The sequence below is a fragment of the Oncorhynchus masou genome, chromosome 28, assembly GCF_036934945.1.
Source record: "Oncorhynchus masou masou isolate Uvic2021 chromosome 28, UVic_Omas_1.1, whole genome shotgun sequence".
NCBI classification, from domain to species: domain Eukaryota; kingdom Metazoa; phylum Chordata; class Actinopteri; order Salmoniformes; family Salmonidae; genus Oncorhynchus; species Oncorhynchus masou.
Genome location: NC_088239.1, coordinates 26824600 through 26848686, shown reverse-complemented (window position 1 = coordinate 26848686; position 24087 = coordinate 26824600). Strand labels below are relative to the sequence as shown.

Sequence of the window (24087 nt, the reverse complement as noted above, 5' to 3'; positions counted from 1 at the left end):
CTAATGAGCAGTACAATTAGCAACAGACAACAGAGGTGCCATTTTTCTCTTTCATTCTACTGAAGAGCAAACAACACGACTATTTGTACAATTCATGTCAGATGCTGACAGTCTCAGGTCAGAATGACAGCAAAACTGTCACTCTCATAGCTTAACACCACTGAAATGGCTGGAGGGAATCAGTATTCATTTGAAACCATCCAATTGTGTCATTTTGACAAGATAGTATACTATCAATTTCACTCTTCGCCAGGTGGAAACTGACATCAATTTCACAAAAAGTCACTCATCTGATGTTCCCAAATTGAAAGAAGGAAGAAATACAAGTTTAATTGTAACTGCCAAGAAATTCAGTGTTTGGATAAGATGACTATGAAAAGACAAAGATTTGTCCTCACACTTCCACACTGATGTGGTGTGAGAGGCATGCTCAGAGGAATGCAAATCCACTGAGGGTTTCCCTTGTGTTCCAGGCGATGTTTCTCCCTGGTTTAAAAACTCAATGACGCAAAGCACCATCTGTAGGGCAGAGACAAGGGAGGGCCTCACAAGGGAGTCTGGCTGGCTGGTTGTCCCGAATGTTCATGATTCAGTCATGTTGGATAAGAAGATACTAACTCAAAGATGCCAAGATCAGGGCAAGTTGGAACTACAAGTTTTCCATTTGAAAAAGCCAACATCTTCTTACGATTTCCCTAACAAAGGAAGGAACGCTTAACTAAAGCCTGCCTGTACATGAAGTCCTCCTCTACATATTTTTCTGAACCTTTCAGGGAATTAAATTGCAGATGAGCATGAATATTTTCTAACCATTCTTCAGAACATTCCTTGTGTATTGTTGGGCACAGTAGTGGATTAACCATACCAGATTCCATTACGGCCCTCAACACCATAATGATGTCACTTCCTGTTATGCAAGACATGCACAGCATTAGTACGCGGCTGCAGTTATTTCCTATTCCGTTTTAGCACTGATAGAAATATAAACAGTAAACATACGGTGCATTCGGAAAGTATTCAGATCCCTTGACTTTTTCCACATTTTGATACATTACAGCCTTATTCTAAAATGGATGAAATAAAACATAGGGTGTTCCTCATCAACATGTTCCTCATCAATCACAGTACCCCATAATGAGAAAGCGAAAACAGGTTTTTAGATTATTTTTTTTTACAAATCTAGATTAAATAAAAAACTGAAATACCTTATTTACATAAGTATTCAGACCCGTTGCTATAAGACTCGAAATTGAGCTCAGGTGCATCCTGTTTCCTTTGATCATCTTGAGATGTTTGTACAACTTGATTGGAGTCCAACTGTGGTTAATTAAATTGATTGGACATGATTTGGAAAGCCACATACCTGTCTATATAAAGGTCCCACCGTTGACAGTACATGTCAGAGCAAAAACCAAGCCATGAGGTCGAAGGAATTGTCCGTAGAGCTCTGAGACAGGATTGTGTCAAGGCACAGATCTGGGGAAGGGTACCAAAAAATCTCTGCAGAATTGAAGGTCCCCAAGAACACAGTGGCCTCCATCATTCTTAAATGGAAGAAGTTTGGAACCACCAAGACTCTTCCTAGAGCTGGCCAAACTGAGCAATCGGGGAGAAGGGCCTTGGTCAGGGAGGTGACCAAGAACCCGATAGTCACTCTGACAGAGCTTCAGAGTTCCTCTGTGGAGATGGGAGAACTTTCCAGACAGACAACCATCTCTGCAGCACTCCACCAATCAGGCTTTTATGGTAGAGTGGCCAGACGGAAGCCACTCCTCAGTAAAAGGCACATGACAGCCCACTTGGAATTAGCCAAAAGGCACTCAAAGGACTCTCAGACCATGAGAAACAAGATTCTTTAGTCTGGAGAAACCAAAATTGAACTCTTTGGCCTGAATGCCAAATGTCACATCTGTAGGAAACCTGGCACCATGACTACGGTGAAGCATGGTGGTGGCAGTATCATGTTGTGGGGATGTTTGTCAGTGGCATGGAGACTAGTCAGGATTGAGGGAAAAATGAACAGAGCAAAGTACAGAGATATCCTTGATGAAAACCTGCTCCAGAGCGCTCAGGGCAGACTGGGGCGAAGGTTCACTTTCCAACAGGACAACGACCCTAAGCACACAGCCAAGACAACGCAGGAGTGGCTTCGGGACAAGTCTCTGAATGTCCTTGAGTGGCCCATGCCAGAGCCCGGACTTGAACCCGATCGAACATCTCTGGAAAGACCTGAAAATTGCTGTGCAGCGACGCTCCCCATCCAACCTGACAGAGCTTGAGAGAATCTGCAGAGAAGAATAGGAGAGCTTGGCAAGCTTGTAGCGTCATAGCCAAAAAGAGTTGAGGCTGTAATCGCTGCCAAAGGTGTAAAGGGTCTGAATACTTATGTAAATGTCATATTTCGTTGTTGTTGTTTTTTATAAATTTGAAAAAAAATCTAAAAACCTGTTTTTGCTTTGTCATTATGATTGATGAGGGGAAAAAACTATTTAATCAATTTTAGAATAATGCTGTAACATAACAAAATGTGGAAAAAGTCAAGGGGTCTAAATACTTTTCGAATGCACTGTAGGCAGGGGAGCTTTTCCCTGTTGTGACTGGGCAAACTGGGTTGCGTTAATAAGGACAGTGCTGCTTTGAGGAGGGGAATCGTGAACATCTTTGTCTCTCCAAGCAGCCATCCATGAATAATTCAGGTGTGGAGTTGAAGTAAGAAGTTTTGATGTCGCTGCATCTCCCCCTCTGCACCTTTATATGACTCACTGTGTTGAGAAGCCTGAGGAGGGAGGCTGACAACTGTTGTCCTCCTCCGGCAGGTCAGCTCTCCTCCTCAGGTTACACCATTAAATATTCACCCTGTACCTTTGCATAATTTACCTTGTCAACATACTGGGAAAATTACTTGGAGAAACAGAGAGACATTGGAAGGTCTGTAATGATGACAGGTGAATGAAGATGGGAAGGTTATTATGGGAATGATTTACCTTTTCTGAAGAGAGAATGAGAGAATAGCCTCCCAATTTGCCTCACTGGTAATGGTGAAAATGTGGCACAAACCAAATAGGCCTACTTCAGCATTTTTGGTGGATTCTCTTCAAATGCTACATGGCCAACATTTTTCACCCTGACTCTTTTCAGAGGCCATGGCAATACTGCTGAACTTTTACAGAGTTGGAAATCCATAAAGTGAGGAGGAATGCCATCTGGAAGGTGTATGCAGTATCCCAGGGCAGGACCCTGGCGAGGTCTTCTGCTCTCTACTGATTTTAGATCAATGTTTCGGGAAAAGCTTGATTCTATGGCCTCTTGTCTGTTTAAATAAGAAAGATTATACGTTGTTGCTCTTTTGTGGCCAGTATAATGGTCCCCGTCATGTGATCCGGACTACAATTCCAGAGTGGTTACTGCTGCAGCCCGGGCGCACATGGCGGCTCTTCCAACAGATGTTTTTAGTTTGTTTTGCAGTCTCTCTCTCTCTGAGCTGGGAGGCACAGAGCCAGAGAGGTGATCCATGACGCAAGCCTTTCCTTGTTGTTAAATGAACAAAAATGTGCTCTGTGTGGAGAAGCAGCAGGTAGCCTAGCGCTTGAGAGCGTTGGTCCAGTAACAGAAAGGTCAATGGTTTGAATCCCCAAGCTGACTAGGTGAAAAATCTGTCGATGTGCACTTGAACACGGATTGCTCCTGTAAGTCGCTCTGGATAAGAGTGTCATGTAAAATGAGAATAAACATGGCTTGGCTGTAAAGATTCTTCTGTTATTGTACTATAAACCTTCGGGGAGAGAAGGGTGGAACTTCTAAATGCTACGACACGTAGGCCATGACCAGCCATTCTGCATATTACGCTATCTATCTACGAAGAGAGAATATGCAAAAATGTGTCAACCATTTCGAACAACCATGCAGCATGTACTATCATGTAGATATGATGTACTATAATGTGCTATCGTGTAGATGTAATGTACTATCATGTAGATAGTAACCGAAAGGTTGCAAGATCGAATCCCCGAGCTGACAAGATAAAAATCTCTCGTTCTGCCCCTGAACAAGGCAGTTAACCAACTGCTCCGAGGCCATCATTGAAAATAAGAATTTGTTCTTAACTAACTTGCCTAAAGGTCAAATAAAAAAAGAACAAATTTAAACAAAGTCAAGTTACTATGGCTCTTTCTATGGGAAGGACTTTAGTTTCCTTGAGGACACTGTTGTAATAACTGATAAGAACATTTCCATCACTATAGGGTGAGAAACAATAAACAGAGATTGTCCTACAGGTATATGTTATCAATTTGAAACCAAAGCTCTCAGCTACTTCACGGTGTTTCTTCAGCCTCATTTCCAGAGGATGCAGAAACATCCGAACATCTTTCTTTGGTCCTCAGCACGCCTGGCAGTAGAGCACATGACAGCAGAGCACATGACAGTAGAGCACATGACAGCAGAGCACATGACAATCTACTGTCTCTTAGCTTGAAGGAGTTGCACGGACGCAACGGATTCAAATTCGGAATCCAATCTCAGGAACTGCTCTCTCTCTCCTGCCTCTTTTCTTAAATGGAAGATGAAACCACTGACACTGTTCCTGCACTCCAAATGGCACTCTACTCCTTATGTAGTGCACTACCTTTGACCAGAAGTAGAGCACTATTTAGAGAATAGGGTGCCATTTGGGATACAGTCCTGAGATAACACAGAGAGGGAGATGAATGATTATCATCATTGATCATCTGCCATGGCTGCCATTTTATATACACTATATGAGAACATTAAACCAATGACTTCAAGAGAAACATAGACCTCTTTCTATTTTATTCAATGAAAAAAATGAGGTAATGAAATTAGGTAATGTGTCGGTTTTAACAGGGCATGCTGCTGCCCTTCTTTGTTGTCCCATTATCTCATGGTAAAGCCAGTGCAGATGGGGGTGGGCTGAGAATGCATTGCTCTCCATGGTCTCCACCCGGATTCACATGATTACACTCACCTCACTGATCAGACGTGCAATCCTGTTGAGTGTGTGTGTGTTTGTGTGTGCATGTTTGCCTCGTGCGTGCGTAGGCTACTTGCCTGCGAGCTCTTCCACCACTGATTGTGATTGTAAGAACAGGCTTAGAAGGTTTAGAATCAGGCTGATGTTAACGCCATATGTGTGGAGGGAGACTTTCTGATTCAGAATCATTGTAAATGTCAATATCTCTGTCAGAGAGTGGCTGGAAGCTGGAGGGTTTGCTACTCCATCCATCCCTACCCCCACTCTGTGTGGAGACAGCAAGCACACTCCAATGCTACAGCCTGGCTGTTCTGCTCAGAGTTATGCAACAGAGAGAGGCCAGCAAGCTGTAGGCCTAAAACACACCCTCCCTCCCTTCCCTCTCCTCTATCCTACCCAATCCTCCCCCTCTGCCTGGCAACACCAGCCAGCAGCAGTAGGAGCAAAACTAGCTCAATTGAACTGCACAGAATTAACATAGGCTTCAGTGTGAGCAAACCACAGAAGGCCATCATGACATCATCACTACACTATAAAAGCGAACCACAATTGTGCTGATCCTTTGGACACCATTATTACATGTTGTAACAATGTAACTACTAAGTTCTAGGACAGTAGGTATTTGTGGGGGTTTTTTTAACGACACATGTTCAAATGATTCGGCTTGGAAAGAATAGGATGCATATTAACTGTTTTAAATAGGCCATTTTGCTTCTAATAGTCTGGGATTGTACAGGGACAAAGAACTGATCCCAACGCCTGTAAGAGACAGTAAACAGACATGTATTATAATATGGTCCTTGATGTGCTGTTTGCTACAGTGTAAATGGCAACAGAAGAAGTGTTACAAAGGTGCCAAAGAGCACCAGACAGTGCCAATTGATAACAGGCCGTTTATAATAATAGGCATGCAAATAAGTCTAATTCTAGCCATCACAATCTAACCTCGCTTGCCATGGTGGAATGCTCATCACAGAAATTTTGTTTTTGTATTGCTTGCACATCAGAACAGTGCTCTCTGTGTAGGACACTTTCTGAGGTTATTCTGCAGAATAAAGTACAACTTTGGGCATTGGCTTGGGCATTTGGACACAGATGCAGAGTCTATTTGAACGACCAACTCTGGAACCTGCTACCACTATATGGAGTTTAGGATAATAACATGCATTGTATAATTTATGTAGCCTGTGCCTCCTGAACCTATGTCATATATGTGGTGGCATGATTCATCAATGCGCAATGGTCGCTCTTGCACGCAATTCCATCTGCAGTCATGGCTGACTCAATGTTATAACATGATGTGGCCTTACCTCTTCCAGAATGTTGACTGTGTTCCTACAGCTCTGCAAACGGGTCGTGAAGCTGGATGTGGTAGGAGAATTGTAGTCCTCGGTTGTCTCCGAGAGAAACTCGGACACCGATATTTGATCAGGCATCCTTCAGCAGGGAATCGCCCAGAAGAGGATGGCAAGAATTGTTGAGAAAATCCTAAATCATGAAAAAACAACTGCCGAGGAAAATTACGTGATGTCTAACCGTGTGTAACTGGGTGGAAAACTGATAGTTTAGGATACTAACTAGATAGCGAAATTACAAAAATGCGTCTCTTCTCGAATTACTTGTTTGGTTCTCCTATGACTTCACTGCCCCCAAGGGAAACGGGAATGGACACAAATTCTTCCCTTCCTCTCTTCTCCTCTCGCCCGAATCCCTTGCGCAAATAACCAAAACACAATCGCTTAATTACTGTCCTATGCTGCCTTGCTGTAAAATAGAATAGCGGATTCCATCATGTTTTGCTGATGTTCAATACGATACTTTCCCGATAATATTTTCTACAATAAGAAATATTTCTGTGAAATCAATTATAATATGTGCTCTCTGCAATCGCTGAATTTCGTCTCTTTTCTTCTCTTCTCTCCGTTTCTCTTTCGAATGCAACGCTGCCTTGACATTCACAACCACTCTCCCTCCCGCTCTCTCGCGCTCTCTCTCACCCACCTCTGATGACGGAGACAAACAAGGAAGAACTCTGCGCATGTCTATGATCTCGGACATAATACTCAGAGACAATCAGCAGTAAAAAAAACTACCTCTATTCGAGGGGGTGTACTGAAGTCATCGACTAATATGCTATGTGAAAAGGAAAATGTGTCCAATAATTAATATTCTATGACTCTATTTGGCCTTTGCTATAGACAGTATTGTTTATGATCCTAAATGCCTATCTGCCTATATATATTTACCAGTCAGATATATATTTACAAATACCAATTGACTGTACTACTGTGTTATTAATTTAAAAAATGGTACTTAATTATAAACATGTAAAATAGTTGATATTAATTGAAGCCTAAAGAAACGCATTAAAACATAATTTAGCTGATTGAAAACCTCAATGGTGGCTCGTGTATTTATTATTGGGGAATTGCAGTCTATAAATACTTATCAGATCTATTGAGTTAAGGTACGAGGTCTGAAAAATATTCATCCATAGGTAAAACAGTGATGGTAAATTACATTAAAGTGCGTGCCTGTAGTCTTGGAATGCCTGTAATTGTAGGGGTGCAACATTGAGGATAAACATTGCTGGTGAATAACAAAAGTGTTCAATCAGATATGATAGGCTCTTGGTCAATTTACACTTACTACTAGACTAAAGCAATTGCACAAAGAAATATGATTGAAGGATTTTGGACACAAGAGAATAGTCTCTGAATATTATGAGGTGATACAATGTTTCAGTATCAACAGAATTTAGAGGGTCTTACCGACTCGGATTCCATAAAGAATCTTTAGATGAGAAATTTGATGGACGGGAAGAGGAGGATCTCATGACTTGACTGTCACCTTATAACCTAAATCAAATAAGAATCACATGAGCAGAGCTCTGTTGCTCTCTAGACATCAGAGATTGTGGTATAGCCGGGGGAAGAATCAAGATAACACAACAACACAACTTTGTAAAAAAAATGCCTATAGGCAACTAATAGTATATTCATTAATTATTTGTACCACACAGGAATAGTACTCTGATGAGAAAGCATTGTTTTGCATACAGTAATACACATATTTTAAATAGGTTCATTTGTTAGCCAACATAAAAGTTCTAATTTCAGACTTATTGAAAATAATATCATGTCCATCTCTAACCCTTTGAAGAGCACTCATATTCCAAAGAAGAACATGGGCTATTACGCCACGCCCCAAATTACCGAAATCGATGCACATCAAATTTGGAATCTGAACAGTGTGAATGTCCTCTTGATTGATGCAGAAGAGAATACTTGCTGGGCGCATCATATCAGGCTCATGTTGAATAGACAACCAACAGGGGTTCAGTAATGGCTATACTTTTAACTTAAGAGCTGAAAGGAGAGAGTGATGTCCTCTAGCAATGGATCCCGTGAAGATCAGTCACAGTGCGGGCAGGAAGGGAGAAACCCGCCATGTGAGCAGGAAAATAGCCACTTACAATGAGCTGGATCTAATGGTAGGCCTACAGGAACTGAGGAAACCCAGAAGGCACTCAAACAGGAAATGTGGGATCTGGGTAAACAGAAAAAGCCAAGAAGTTTCCTCGCTCCCTCGAGCTGATTTTAACTACAGCTGTTGTACCCAATGATGTATATAAACCCTGAATTGTTGATGCTATGTATTGGCCATTGAGAGGCTTTGAAGGCACTGGTCAGCCATATTTCAGATGTCACTCTCCAGTAGTAGCAGTCCTTCATAGGAATGAATGGAATTCTACAGTCTACAATTCTACAATGTTTCAAGGACAAAATTACATGTATATAAGTATTTTGTTGTTGTTGTGGGAACAGTAACATTAGTAATCTCAAAAAAAATTATACTTTAAGGAAAATGTTTTAATATATGTTTTTATTTTTATGTTAAACTCACATAATATAATTTAAAATTATGCATTAAGGTGTCTATTATAGAATAAATGTGTCAAAAACGAAAGTAGACAATAATACATGCATTTCTTTTGCTTCCAAAATGTGTTTTTTTTTTTTTTACAACACAGCGCCCCCTATCAGTTATTGGGTGTATATACACTCACCGGCCAGTTTATTGGATACACCACCCCATTCACGGAAATTGAAAAGCTCTTACAGACAGTGAGTCAAGTGGCCGTGTCTTATTATATAAAGCAGGCAGACAGGCTTCGGGACATTTAGTTACTGTCGATTGAATGTTAGAATAGGCAAAATGAGTGACCTAAATGACTTGAGTGTGAGTGTGAGTGTGGTATGATCGTAGGTGCAAGCCCTCCTGGGCTTTTCACGCATGACAGTGTCTAGGGTGTCCCGAGAATAGTGCGACAAACAAAAAACATCTAGTCAGCGGCAGTCCTGTGGGCAAAATCAGCTCATTTATGAGAGAGGTCGAAGGAGAATGGCAAGAATCATGCAAGCTAACAGGCGGGCCACCATCAGACAAATAACGGCGCAGTACAACAGTGGTGTGCAAAACGGCATCTCGGAAGGCACAACTCGAAGATCCTTGTCACGTATGGGCTATTGCAGCACTGGGTTCCACTCCTTTCAATTAAAAACTTGAAGAAGCGGCTCCAGTGGGCATGTAATCACCAACACTGGACAATTGACGAGTGGAAAACATTGCGTGATCTGACGGATCCTGGTACCTGTTGCGTCAGAGTCAGGTTTTGGCGTAAGCAGCATGAGCCCATGGACCCATCCTGCCTGGTGTCGTACCACCGTCCAATCTGCAGCAACTGCGTGGTGCCATTGCGTCAGCATGGACCAACATCCCTGTGGAAAGTTTCCGACTTGTAGAATCCATTCCACAAATAATTGAGGCTGTTTCTGGAGGCAAAGAGGTCCGACCCAATACTAGATGGGTGTACCTAATAACCTGAATGTATAAAACATTGGTCATACCACTGAACAGGGCGAAAGTAAACCTGTTTGTCAAGGTTATTACATTCACATTTGAGTCATTTAGCAGACACTCTTACAGTAGTGAGTGCATACAGATTCATACAGGTTCACTGTGGGAATCAAACCCACAACCCTGGCATTGCAAGCGCCATGCTCTACCAACTGAGCCATATTATTTTTACATAGTTATTGATGACAACCACAACCCAAATTTTCCTTGTTAAAAATGTTTATATATTTTACAAAAACTAAGAGTTCATTATTGGAAAAAATGTGAGAATGCCAAGAGTGTGCAAAGCTGTCATCAAGGCAAAAGGTGGCTACTTTGAAGAATCTAAAATCTAAAACATTTTGATTTGTTTAACACTTCTTTGGTTACTACATGATTTCCAATGTGTTATTTCATAGTTATGATGTCTTCACTATTATTCTACAATGTAGAAAATAGTATAAATAATGAAAACCCCTTGAATGAGTAGGTGTGTCCAGACTTTTGACTGGTACTGTATATAAAGACAACGATGAGAGGTTAACATGATAACAAATCATTATCCGAAAAGTCTTGACTGAAAATTAAGCATAGACTGCATTTGACCGAGCTCTTTATGAATTTATAGCCTGGCACATCATCTCAGAGAGTTAACCTTTTGCAGAGTTGCATTATCTCTGAAATCTTTTTAAATCAACAGCCCAGTGATCCAAGTCCACAAAACATCCATCATAGCCTCTGTCGACCCTGATTCCTTCCATGACTGTCTGTCTGGCCTCGCTTAGACACTATGGCTGTGATGGATGTGTAGGCCTAGGGGTGTGATCCTTTGTCTGTACAATATTGTGGGATCCTTTGTCTGTACAATACTGTGGGAAGAATTTCCTCCATTGAGGCTAGGTTGAAGAAGGGTATATTTTGAACCTAGCATGGAAGACAGTAGATCATTCCATGCTATACCATTCTACTTGAGTTAAAGGTAGACTTAGCAACATGACATAGGTGCAGAAAGTAAACAGCAAAGTGGGTCAATTTCCGCAACAACTAAAAGCGTTGAAGCACGAGCCTCAAATTCCCCGCTGTTTTGGTGCGCTGTCTTTTATTTCGCTCATCTCAATATCTGTGGTTCTGCTCTTGGCAAAGTAATTCAGAGTCTACGTTCAATTATATTCTATTTGTTTAAGTTCAGTTCTATTATATTTCATTTATTTCAGTCCAGTCCAGTTATATTTCATTCTAAAGTCAATGGTATCTGGTGACACTGTCTGTGGACAGGGACGGGTCTGTCCCCCTTGTGGTTATTCCGACCAGAGGGCTAACCGTCCTGCGGGTGAGTCTCAATAAAGTTCCATAACTTCAAACTCCTTTGCAGGAAGAATCGTCAGAGCTCGTGTTTCACACAACCGTTCGTTTATACCGCAGTCAATCATGTAAGGAGGGGAGACATGTTATTATTTTTGTGGGAATAATAAATACAAAGTGGCATTTAATCTCTGGTTGTTAATCTCCCAACAGCTGTTTAAAAAAATCTTAGCTACAAACTTCGCGTGGGAGAAGAACGTGAGCGACTGCCAACTGTGTGATTGAATGGCTGAGGGCTCAGTCACAGGTAAAGTAGTTTAGCTAGCAGTTAGCTAACTGTCTAGCTAGCAGTTAGCTAACTGTCTCGCTAACTAGATTGCTCACTTCAGTTTTAATTAGAGTGGATAATCATTTAAGTATCTCTCATGCTATTTAGGCCAATCATAGCAAATGGAAATTAAAAGTGAAATTACGGGGTTTGTGTTGAGCTGCCAAATTGCACTCAGCTAACGTTAGCAAGCCAGCTGCCAGTGTCACATCTCTCACTCACTCAGTAACTCAACATAGTAGGCGTAGAAAGACGCAAGAGCGGAGTTTCAGGAGTTTCAGTGGAAACGTAAGTTAGGTTGACATACTGTATTCCTCAAACAGAAACCTCTGCTTTGTGTTAAGGGGGCTCACTCAGTTCAAGCGGGTCACTTCTGCAAAGTCTCCTTTTAGTGTGTTGCATTATGGGGATAACAACTGTCCTACATGTCGACTGCATGAACTTTACAACCATGTGATCAAAGGCCTATAATTAGTGTTTTTGTTTGACCCAGGCGAACGTGACCTTAAGACATGTCTGAAACTGGAAGCAACTTCTCCGAGATTCAGATGTATATAGTGTACAAATGAATATGATATGAGTCTCTTCTCCCCAATTGATAGAATTCTAAGCCCAAATACGCAACATCGTGATACTTCCGGAACGCTTGTGAAACAGACCAAGCGGGCAAGGCCAGGGTTTGAGAAGTTAAATTCCTCCATAGTAGTTAATTTTGTCAATGTGAAGGCACAACCTAGATTTGAGCCAATGTCTTAAGTAGTTGAACATATTATTACTCCAACCTCAATCTGACACGTTTTCATTTTTGTTAAAAACAATATATTCAGGTGAGGTTTAATGGCAGTTTGCATTCAATATGTTACATTACTACCACAACTGAACTACAGTATAGATCATTACACTTTGTGATATAAATGTGAAACTGAAAAAATATATATTTTAATTACAATGCCAACTAACACTATACTCATTAAAACCCACCTCCTTATTCCAGTACTTTAACCCTATCTGATCCTACCCCAGGCCAACAGCTTGAGAGGATGGGACACTACCACTCAACACACCATGTAACTCTTCTGAAGTCATCATGTACCCCCAAGTACTTTTTTCTGTGATTAACTTTCCATTTCTGCAGTGCAGTTTATTAAACATTGCTATGAACACTGAGAAGCAAACCTTACTGAAGCATATCATTCATTGACGTATCCCTCTATGCTGGCACAGATCTACTATTCACAAGGATCCTCTCAGAATCTCACCCTTGACCTATCCTCTACTTTATTCACTGTTTTAGCATACAGCACATTCTGCACCACTCTGACTCGAGCCAACCTCAACCTGCCTCTCTCGCACCATACACTTCCGATCCCCAGCAACATGGACACCCCTAAAGTTGTTTATCCACCGAAACTACCCATGCCCACTTCCCACATCTTGGAATCTCCCTCCTACACACAGTTGCGACATGACCATAAACGCTTAACCTGAAACAGCGCATTCGCCACAAATGCTCTAACAGGTTAACTGATACATCCTAACATGACCATGTTGGGTTAAGACTGACTCAAAAGGACTAACAGGGGCTTCTCTGTTTCACCATGCTCACCACCGGGTCTGCATCGCACCAAACAACGGGTGTCACAGACACCAGGAATCTTCCAACTGCTCCTTAACGCTACCAAAGAAATCACTCCTTTTCAATGGTGTCCTGTTCCTAATGAGCAAAGCGAGAAACAGATCTTGGCCCAGGTTGCGTCGGATGGAGCGCCTGCTCCCTCTGATCTGAAGAAACACAAACATAAGTGCACATCGGGTTACCTTCAGCGACTCAACAGCACCCACCAACTTTTCCACCCAACCTGAAAACAACTACGGATCAGCCAAAAGGCCTGGTTCCACCCTCTTCAAAAATATCTTACTCCCTCTGGACCAAATGTGTCTTATCATAACCGTCCATCAATGCATTGCTCAGGCTCTGAGCTCTTCACAACACCTTCTACCCCTTCCATTTCACCTCCAGAACTCAAACTGGAGTCCGGCTCACTCTGTTTGAACTTGACATCAACCCTCCTCGACACACCCTCTCCCTTGTTATTGCTAGCTCCAACAGATTCAAACCCATCCTCTGCCATCCCTCAGTATTTTCAACTTTCTCTCATTCTCCTCCCTTAACTAATTACCTGGCTCTTTCTGAAAATATTCAACTTTTCCAAGCCCAAATCTATTTTTAGCCTCCTCGAGAAACATGCTAAGCCCTGTACTGCCTCCACTTCAGACACACTACTCGTCTGTCACTACTTTATAATCGAAGGAATGCCTTTGATTTGACGGCAGGCACATGCGCGAGACAACCGTGAGACCAGATCACGTGTTTCTTTGCAGAAGATTAGTGAGCCAACGTCGCCATGACATTGCCTACTCGTGTGATCGGGGACTTCTATTGTAGAAGCACTTTCTGCTTACCCTCATACTGTACTGTCTTTGGTACAATCTACACACACAGCCTATTTTTAGTGTGTGATATGGGGGTTGGAGACATGTTTATTTGGACATAACAAACTTTTATAAACAATGGCACACTGCCATGCTGCACTGAGTCTTGCTGTTGGAAAACCAAATCCGTGTCAGACTTTCAGCTGTCGCAGATGCACGTCCCCCGACTTCACTCTTCGACTTTTGTCTGCAGTTGGTTGCTTCAGCCGTACCACTGAAACAAGCCCAGTGACTCACTTGCAATGCCGGCAGGCCCTTGATATGGTTTTGACTAGATGGGATGCAGTGTTTGTCAGATTTGACTTTTTGTAGCAGGTTAGGAGAATTTGGTTAAGGTTAGGAAAACCGTTAGAATTATGGTTAGCTAAAATGCTAAATATTTTTTTGACGTTAATTTGACCAAAGCTGAATCCCTTCTAGCCCTTGAGATCCCAAGTCGCTGAGTCTACCTTTAATGACATGACATGGATGAAGAAAGTAAACCGAATAGTGGGTCAATTTCAACAACTAAGAGCATTGAAGTGCGTGGCCCAACTTCTCCACTTTCGGTGCCCTGTCTACCACGCTGTGAACAGTGTGAAGTGAACCTGTGCATTTACAGTGTGTGAGCGAAGTCTTACATCGCGCTCATCCCAATATCTCAGGTGATGCTCGTGGCAATGTCATTTCTCTGAGTATACCTTTAACAAGGCATTCTTCCTTATCCCAAGGATTCTCAGCTATAACAAGGATTGTCTATTGGACCATTTCGAGTCAATGAGAGGGCAGATATGTGTGTGTGAACAACAGGCCATAGAGCTAGATAGGACTCATCTCCACCATTGTAGCGTGGGCTGTGCCAATGATCTCCATTTTAAAGTAGTACATGGTCTTCATTGGCTGATTACTCCCAACTCATAGGAATCCCCACCCAGTTGACTACTTTAAAGTGGTGGAAGCCCTCAGTGGAATTGTCCATGCTAAAACGGATTATATCCATGATAAGTCCTTAATCTTTCTATATGACAACAGCCACAACTCCAATATACACTGAGTGTACAAAACATTAGAACACCTTCGAAATATTGAGGTGCACCACTCCCTTTTGCCCTCAGCCTCAATTCATTGGGGCATGGACTCAACAAGGTGTTAAGTGTTTGACAGATGCTGGCCCATATTGACTCCAATGCTTCCCACAGTTGTCAAGTTGGCTAGATGTTCTTTGGGTGGTGGACCGTTCTTGATACACAGGAAGGTGGTTGAGCAGCGTTGTAGTCCTTGTCACAAACCCGTGCACCTGGCACCTACTATCATACCCTGTTCAAAGGCACTTAAGTATTTTGTCTTGCCCATTCACCCTCTGAATGGCAAACACACACAATCCATCTCAATTGTCTCAAGGCTTAAAAATCCTTATTTAACTTGTCTCCTCCCCTTCATATACACTGATTGAAGTGGATTTAACAGGTGGCATCAATAAGGGATCATAGCATTCACCTGGTCAGTCTGTCATGGAAAGAAAAGGTGTTCCTAATGTTTTGTACACTCAGTGTAAAGTTTTTTTATTTCATATAATTTTTGCCGAAATGCCATGTGCGTCCACTTACAGTACCAGTCAAAATTTTGGACACCTACTCATTCCAGGCTTTTTCTTTCTTTTTACTATTTTCTACATTATAGAATAATAGTGAAGACATCAAAACTATTAAATAACACATGGAATCATGTAGTAATGAAAAAAGTGTTAAACAAAATATATTTGAGATTCTTCAAAGAAGCCACCCTTTGCCTTGATTACAGCTTTGCACACTCTATTTGGCATCTATAAATGGCCTAGGCCGGCCCTAGCCTTTCGCCCCCTCTTATCTGGGTAGATAAAATGTTTAGGTAGCTTGTGCCCAGAGTTCAGATATAGAGTTCCTATAAATAATAATACAGTGGGGCAAAAAAGTATTTGGTCAGCCACCAATTGTGCAAGTTCTCCCACTTAAAAAGATGAGAGGCCTGTAATTTTCATCATAGGTTCACTTCAACTATGACAGACAAAATTAGAGAAAAAATCCAGAAAATCACATTGTAGGATTTTTAATGAATTTATTTGCAAATTATGGTGGAAACAAAAGTTTATTGACCAAATACTTATTTATCTCAATACTTTGTTATATACCCTTTGTTGGCAATGACAGAGATCAAATGTTTTCTGTAAGTCTTCACAAGGTTTTCACACACTGTTGCTGGTATTTTGGCCCATTCCTCCATGCAGATCTCCTCTAGAGCAGTGATGTTTTGGGGCTGTTGCTGGGCAACACAGACTTTCAACTCCTTCCCAAGATTTTCTATGGGTTTGAGATCTGGAGACTGGCTAGGCCACTCCAGGACCTTGTAATGCTTCTTACGAAGCCACTCCTTCGTTTCCCGGGCGGTGTGTTTGGGATCATTGTCATGCTGAAAGACCCAACCACGTTTCATCTTCAATGCCCTTGCTGATGGAAGGAGGTTTTCACTCGAAATCTCACGATACATGGCCCCATTCATTCTTTCCTTTACACGGATCAGTTGTCCTGGTCCCTTTGCAGAAAAACAGCCCCAAAGCATGACGTTTCCACCCCCATGCTTCACAGTAGGTATGGTGTTCTTTGGATGCAACTCAGCATATTTTGTCCTCCAAACATGACGAGTTGAGTTTTTACCAAAAAGTTCTATTTCGGTTTCATCTGACCATGTGACATTCTCCCAATCTTCTTCTGGATCATCCAAATGCTCTCTAGCAAACTTCAGATGGGCCTGGACATGTACTGGCTTAAGCAGGGGGACACGTCTGGCACTGCAGGATTTGAGTCCCTGGCGGCGTAGTGCGTTACTGATGGTAGGCTTTGTTACTTTGGTCCCAGCTCTCTGCAGGTCATTCACTAGGTCCCCCCGTGTGGTTCTGGGATTTTTGCTCACCGTTCTTGTGATCATTTTGACCCCACGGGGTGAGATCATGCGTGGAGCCCCAGATCGAGGGAGATTATCAGTGGTCTTGTATGTTTTCCATTTCCTAATAATTGCTCCCACAGTTGATTTCTTCAAACCAAGCTGCTTACCTATTGCAGATTCAGTCTTCCCAGCCTGGTGCAGGTCTACAATTTTGTTTCTGGTGTCCTTTGACAGCTCTTTGGTCTTGGCCATAGTGGAGTTCGGAATGTGGTTGTTTGAGGTTGTGTATTTTATACTGATAACAAGTTCAAACAGGTGCCATTAATACAGGTAACGAGTGGAGGACAGAGGAGCCTCTTAAAGAAGAAGTTACAGGTCTGTGAGAGCCAGAAATCTTGCTTGTTTGTAGGTGACCAAATACTTATTTTCCATCATAATTTGCAAATAAATTCATAAATTCTACAATGTGATTTTCTGGATTTGTTTTCTTCTCTTTTTGTCTGTCATAGTTGAAGTGTACCTATGATGAAAATTACAGGCCTCATCTTTTTAAGTGAGAGAACTTGCACAATTAGTGGCTGACTAAATACTTTTTTGCCCCACTGTATATATTGCTTATACCCTGCTCCCTGCCCTACTCTGCCAGTGTGGCCCATTTCATATACAGTCATTGCTGTGACCACATTATGTGAGCTGCATGTTCATTGAACTTTAGCCTGAGAAGCTGACTAGCTACATAACTTAGGCTAGTACTGGTTGACTCATGCGCTAACCAGCTACCCAATTTTTTATTTTTACAATGGCTCTGGCCTTGCTCATCTAAAGTCAGCCAGTGAGCATTTCAAACAAATAGCCAACGTTGTTGCTTAATTCTGTGTAATGATATAGTTGAGGCCAACTTAGCTAGATGACGTGCTCTCGTGTCAAAGTCCAGGCCGTCCTGAAGAGAATATCTGTCATACTCAGAGCTGTCATAGTCATAGTCATAGCCTTGGCACGTGACTGCCAAGTCAACATTGAACGTCTTGTCTTTGGAGTCACTTGTCAAGCCTGTCTTGCCTGCGTCTACACTGTAGGCTTCACAACTTTCATGCCAAGCCACTCACTAACAAGTAGGCTTTCTTTTATTTTTTTTATGCATAGACTCTCTGGATTTGAATCCAGATGAGACTTCAGCACGACAGAAATGTAACCAGCAGCAATCCAGGAGGGGTCGGAACAGAGAGGGCCACAACCGTAACTGGAATGGTTCTAATAATTACGGCCCAGCACCGCAGCAACAGCAGCAAGGTCATTTTCACCATGGGGTCAAACAATCTCATGTCCATGACAATTCAACGGTCCCTGTAAATTTCCATTCTCCTCCCTACCACCAAGAGGATGTATCAAGGGGTCGAGGAAGAGGAGGAGGAAGAGGGGCTAACGGAGGTGGTGGGGGAGGGGGCCGGGGCTCAAGGGGCCAGCCTCCAAGGTGGAACAGGCCTGGGGTTGACATGGGCCCCCCTGGATTACCTAGGGGTCACCATGGACTGGGTGGTGGTTACAGGCTTGGAACACCCCCCATAGACGGGCCTAGCTGGCGTCGAGGAGACCCTGGCGGCCGGAGTGTAGAGGTGGGGCCTGCCCACGAAGACCACCAGGACACCCGCCCTGAAAAACCCCGACGGTTCAGCAAGGAGCCGCGAAGAGAAGAGAGAGGTGCGAGGAGTGCGAAAGGACCTCCTCACTCTCTGGAAAAGCAGGAGAACCACGACAGCCACGCTACAGGAGGAGGAGGCTGGGACCCTTCTGAGCCCAGAGAAGAAACCCCACCATCAGAAATGGGGGCCAGAAGTCGGAAAGGAGGGAGAGCCGAAGAAAGGAACCCCCACGTCGACGCTCAACAGAAATTCCCTGAGCCCAAGCGACGCCAGGGGCCTATCAAAGAATATCCCCAGGAGAAGGACCATCAGAGGGGAGCCAGAGACATCCCCTCTGGCCATCGTGATAAACTGTGCTCTGGCACTGAAGAGGAGCCCAGCTGGAGGAGTCAGGGGAGAAGCCAGGCGAGACGCACCCCCCTACAGGACAGTGGCCAGAGGAGAACACTCAACTCAGACCACAGGCCTGGACAGAAGAGGTGGGACAACGTGCCCAACAAGAGCAAGGAGACTCAGACAGGTGAGAGGGCGAAGTTTCACAGTTTTTCAAAAAGTCCCACAGTAAAAAAAATTTAAAAACTCAAGAAAATGTGAATGAGTTTAGTTATGTTAGTTGTGTGTTCCAAATGGCACCCTATTCCCTACAGTGCACTACTATGGGTCCTGGTCCAAGAGTGCACTATATAGGGAATAGGATCCATTTGAGAAGATGTCATGCTTTTGGTCTTGTCTCTCTCCTCCATATCTGTCCAGGTTGCCTGATCGAGCAGCTGTCTGAGGAGAAGTATGAGTGCATGGTGTGCTGTGAGGTGATCAGAGTCATGGCTCCAGTCTGGAGCTGCCACAGCTGCTTCCACGTCTTCCATCTCAACTGCATCAAGAAGTGGGCCCGCTCCCCAGCCTCCCAGGCAGACGGTAGGCCTAACAGTCCCTCCAGCTCTTCATTTATTCATGACTTTTAACACAATAGTCTTCCATAGATGGGCACAATGCTTCCCCCACACAGACAATACAGGAATGCAAATTCTGCTCGACAGATGGTACTGCTGTACATTGATGATGCTACAATATCACTGTAGCAAAAATGTGGCCCCAGTGACCTTATCTTAAATATTTAAAATTATGTATTACAAAAATTAACTAGGCAAGTCGATTTAAGAACAAATTCTTATTTACAGTGACGGCCTACAAGAAGGCCTCCTGCGGGGACTGGGGATTAAAAATATAGGACAAGACGCACCACAACACTACATAAAGAGAGAACGAAGACGACACAGCATGGGTGACGCAGTGGTCTAAGGCACTACATCTGTGCTAGAGGCGTCACTACAGACCCTGGTTCGATTCCAGGCTGTATCACAACCGGCTGTGATTGGGAGTCCCATAAGGCGGCGCACAATTGGCCCAGTGCTCTCCGAGTTGGGGTTTGGCCAGAGTAGGCCGTCATTGTATATAAGAATTTATTCTTTACTGACTTACCAAGTTAAATAAAAAACATATGACAACACTGCATGGTAGCAAAGCATGACAACAGCATGGCAGCAGCAAAGCATGGTAGCAGCACGAAACATGGTACAAACATTATTGGGCACAGACAACAGCACAAAGGGCAAGAAGGTAGAGACAACAATACATCATGCAAAGCTGCCACAACTGTCAATAAGAGTGTCCATGATTGAGTCTTTGAATGGAGATAAAACTGTCCAGTTTGAGTGTTTGTTGCAGCTCGTTCCAGTCGCTTGCTGCAGAGAACTGAAAAGAGGAGCGACCCAGGGATGTGTGCGCTTTGGGGACCTTTAACAGAATGTGACTGGCAGAACAGGTGTTGTATGTGGAGGATGAGGGCTGCAGTAGGTATCTCAGATAGGGGGAGTGATGCTTAAAACCTCTTGATACTCCCCATCCCGGATCCGGGATCGTGAATAAAGCCTCAGGCTCATTAGCATAACGCAACGTTAACGATTTCTGAAAATCGCAAATAAAATGAAAATAATGCGCCTGCTCTCAAGCTTAGCCTTTTCTTAACAACACTGTCATCTCAGATTTTCAAAATATGCTTTTGAACCATAGCAATTCACTCATTTGTGTAAGAGTATGCAAAGCTAGCTTAGCATTTTGAGTAGCATTTAGCACGCAACATTTTCACAAAAACCAGATAACCAAATAAATAAAATAATTTACCTTTGAAGAGCTTCGGATGTTTTCAATGAGGAGACTCTCAGTTACATAGCAAATGTTCAGTTTTTCCTGAAAGAATCTTTGTGTAGGAGAAATCGCTCCGTTTTGTACATCACATTTGGCTACCGAAACGAACCGAAAATTCAGTCACCAACAATGTCAAACTTTTTCCGAATTAACTCCATAATATCGACCGAAACATGGCAAACGTTGTTTGGAATCGATCCTCAAGGTGTTTTTTCACATATCTCTTCATTGATATATCGTTCGTGGAAGCCTGCTTTCTTCTCTGAATTCCATGGAAAAATACTTGCAGCTGAGGTTTGCGCACCAATTTCGGCGCAGGACACCGGGCGGACACCTGGTAAATGTGGTCTCTTATGGTCAATCTTCCAATGATATGCCTACAAATACGTCACAATGCTGCAGACACCTTGGGGAAACGACAGAAAGGGCAGGCTCATTCCTCTCGCATTCACAGCCATATAAGGAGACAATGGAAAACAGAGCCTCAAAAATCCTGCTGATTTCCTGGATGCCGTTTCATCTTGGTTTTGCCTGTAGCTCACGTTCTAGGGCACGCACAGAGAATATCTTTGCAGTTCTGGAAACGTCAGTGTTTTCTTTCCAAAGCTATCAATTATATGCATAGTCGTGCATCTTTTTGTGACAAAATATCTTGTTTAAAATGGGAACGTTTTTCATCCAAAAATGAAATAGCGCCCCCAGAGTTTCAAGAGGTTAAGAGGGTTTAATTTTAAACATCAACTAGTGGGTCTTGCGAGAGTATACATAGATGGCCAGTTTACAGAGGTGTGTATATAGTGCAGTGATGTGTCCTATTATGAGAATTGGTGGCAAGTGTGATGGCTGAATAGGAAAGAACTGCTCGAGAGCACCCTTTCCTGCCGATCGTCTCTGATCTAGCATGGGTGGGTCGGTCATCTGAATCGGGGTTAGTTTGGCAGATTTAACCTTAGCTAGTCTAGATTTAACCTTAGCCTGCAGCTTTGATATTTGCTGAGCGAAGGACAGTGTACTGTCTAGACATACTCCCAAGTACTTGTATGAGGTGACTACCTCAAGCTCTAAACCCTCAGATGTACATGTGGGGAGAGGGGCATTCTTCTTACCAAACCACATGACCTTTGTTTTGGTGGTGTTCAGAACTAGGTTAAGGGTAGAGAAAGCTTGTTGGACACTAAGAAAGCTTTATTGAGAGTTCGACACAAAATTAGGGGAGGGGCCAGCTGAGTATAAGACTGTATCATCTGCATATAAATGGATGAGAGAGCTTCTTACTGCCTGAGTTATGTTGTTGCTGAAAATTGAGAAGAGCGTGGGGCATAGGATCAAGCCTTGGAGTACTCCCTTGGTGACATGCAGTGTCAGCTAATGTGCAGAGATGTTACTACTTTACTAGAAATCTAATAAACGTTTACTGGTCGGTTACACTGATTTGCAGGCATTCTAGCAGGTGCAGCAAAATGCTTATGTTAGTAGTGCCAACAGTGAAGTAGAATGTCTCGCAAATAATACAAAATCTAAAGAAATCACAGAACAAGAAATCACAGAACAAGTCCAATTACCAATAAAGAGTAGATATATTAGTGTGAGCATGTGTCAGAATCCAGAATATAAAAACATGGTGTGTTTAGACAGTATATCATTTGGAAGGAAGATGGTATGTACAGCAGTAGGTATATTAGGATGAGCTATGTTGAGAATACAGTATATACATGCATGATGAGTAAACAGAAGTATATAAAACAGAATGAGGTGACCAGCGTTCAATTACTCTAAATACATGGGGAATTAATCTCAAGGTTCAGGGCAGAGTACCGGACTGTTAGCTGTCTAGTGATGGCTGTTCAACGGTCTGATGGCCTGGAGATAGAAGCTGTTTTTCAGTCTCGTGGAGCTTGGACGATAAACCAAAAGTTATCAACACGATCACTTATCGCAGGCATTTTGCTGAGAACGTTCATTATGATAAGTAGCCTATACCAGAGAAATGTGAAGCTTCAAATGAAATACATTTGCTAATATGGGTGATTGTTAATGGGCCAATTGATTGCTGCAACCATCAAATTAGTAGTTTTTATTTTATTTTTTATTTTTAACTTACAGTATTTACTCATAAGATCAAACACCTTTTTTTTCCTTAACTGCGTTGCTGGTTAAGGGCTTGTAAGTAAGCATTTCACTGTAAGGTCTTACTACCCCTTTGGTATTTGGTGCATGTGACAAATAACATTTAATTTATTTTTAATTTGACCTTTTATTTAACTAAGCAAGTCAGTTAAGAACCAATTATTATTTTCAATGACGGCCTAGGAACAGTGGGTTAACTGCCTTGTTCAGGGGCAGAAAGACAGATTTTTACCTTGTCAACTTGGGGATTCGTTCTTTCAACCTTTTCAGTTACTAGTCCAACCATCTAACCACTAGGCTACCTGCCGTCCCAGGAAAGGGAAGGGGATACATAGTTAGTTGTACAACTGAATACGTTCAACTGATATGTGTCTTCCGCATTTAACCCAACCCCTCTGAATCAGAGAGGTGCGGGGGGGCTGCCAGGATAGATGATAGCAGTGTGTGAACAGACTGTGGCTCGGGTGGCGGAGGTCCTTTACAACTTAAGAGTACAACATTACAATCTAAGATATATTGTGACTCACCATTTAGCTGATGAAGTGCTTTGTAAATTGGTCTATGTGATATGCAAACTTTGCTCTCACTTGCAGAAACAAATGATGGGTGGCGGTGTCCGGCCTGTCAGAATGTTGTCTTCCAACCCCCGAATGTCTACAAGTGCTTCTGTGGTAAGGGATTAGCTAATAGCCAATTTGAGCCATTATTCCTACCCTATCGTGCATCCCTAGTCTTTCGCTCTCTTTGAGATGCTTTGTGTATTAGAGCTAATTATTAATCTCAATGACACTAACCTGGTGAAGTTAAAGTCACATAAACAAGTAGTAGGAATCAATGTCCTTGTCCTGATTTCTGGAGTTAGTTCCCTGTACTGTTTAATTATTCTGCCATGATTGACAGGTAAAGCGACCAACCCAGAGTTCCAGCGTAGTGAGATCCCACACAGCTGTGGGGACATGTGTGGGAAGAAGAGGAGCGGAGCAGACTGCAAGCACCCCTGTAACATGTGAGCCACAACCCAACACATGCATAACCCACCACCACATAACAATCTGCTGTTCTACAATATGAAGTGGTTGTCTTGATTGTGTCCCCTGTGATTGTTGCACTTTCGAGCCCTGGACACAATTTTGGTTGCATATGCTCCTAAATATTTTTGCTTGGGTGCACCAGTGCCTAGAAAACAAATCACCCAGATAAATTGT

General features: G+C 42.7%; 2 protein-coding genes across 5 annotated transcripts in view; one reads left to right on the top strand and one right to left on the bottom strand.

Annotated features, from left to right (window-relative positions):
- LOC135517443 (arf-GAP with SH3 domain, ANK repeat and PH domain-containing protein 1-like) overlaps positions 1 to 6983 on the bottom strand; it is a 77527-nt gene extending 70544 nt beyond the window's left edge. For all 4 annotated transcript variants that reach the window (XM_064941743.1, XM_064941741.1, XM_064941740.1 and 1 more), the window contains exon 1: positions 6301 to 6983. In XM_064941743.1, the coding sequence (XP_064797815.1) occupies positions 6301 to 6426 (126 nt within the window). In that variant the 5' untranslated portion in view covers positions 6427 to 6983. The remainder of the gene's footprint in view (positions 1 to 6300) is intronic.
- A 4260-nt stretch (positions 6984 to 11243) lies between these two features.
- The window catches only part of LOC135517442 (transcriptional repressor NF-X1-like), a 33200-nt gene continuing 20356 nt past the window's right edge, over positions 11244 to 24087 (top strand). The window contains exons 1-6 of the mRNA XM_064941739.1: positions 11244 to 11319; positions 11405 to 11498; positions 18054 to 19070; positions 19304 to 19465; positions 23476 to 23553; positions 23783 to 23888. Of these exons, the coding sequence (XP_064797811.1) occupies positions 11477 to 11498; positions 18054 to 19070; positions 19304 to 19465; positions 23476 to 23553; positions 23783 to 23888 (1385 nt within the window). The 5' untranslated portion in view covers positions 11244 to 11319; positions 11405 to 11476. The remainder of the gene's footprint in view (positions 11320 to 11404; positions 11499 to 18053; positions 19071 to 19303; positions 19466 to 23475; positions 23554 to 23782; positions 23889 to 24087) is intronic.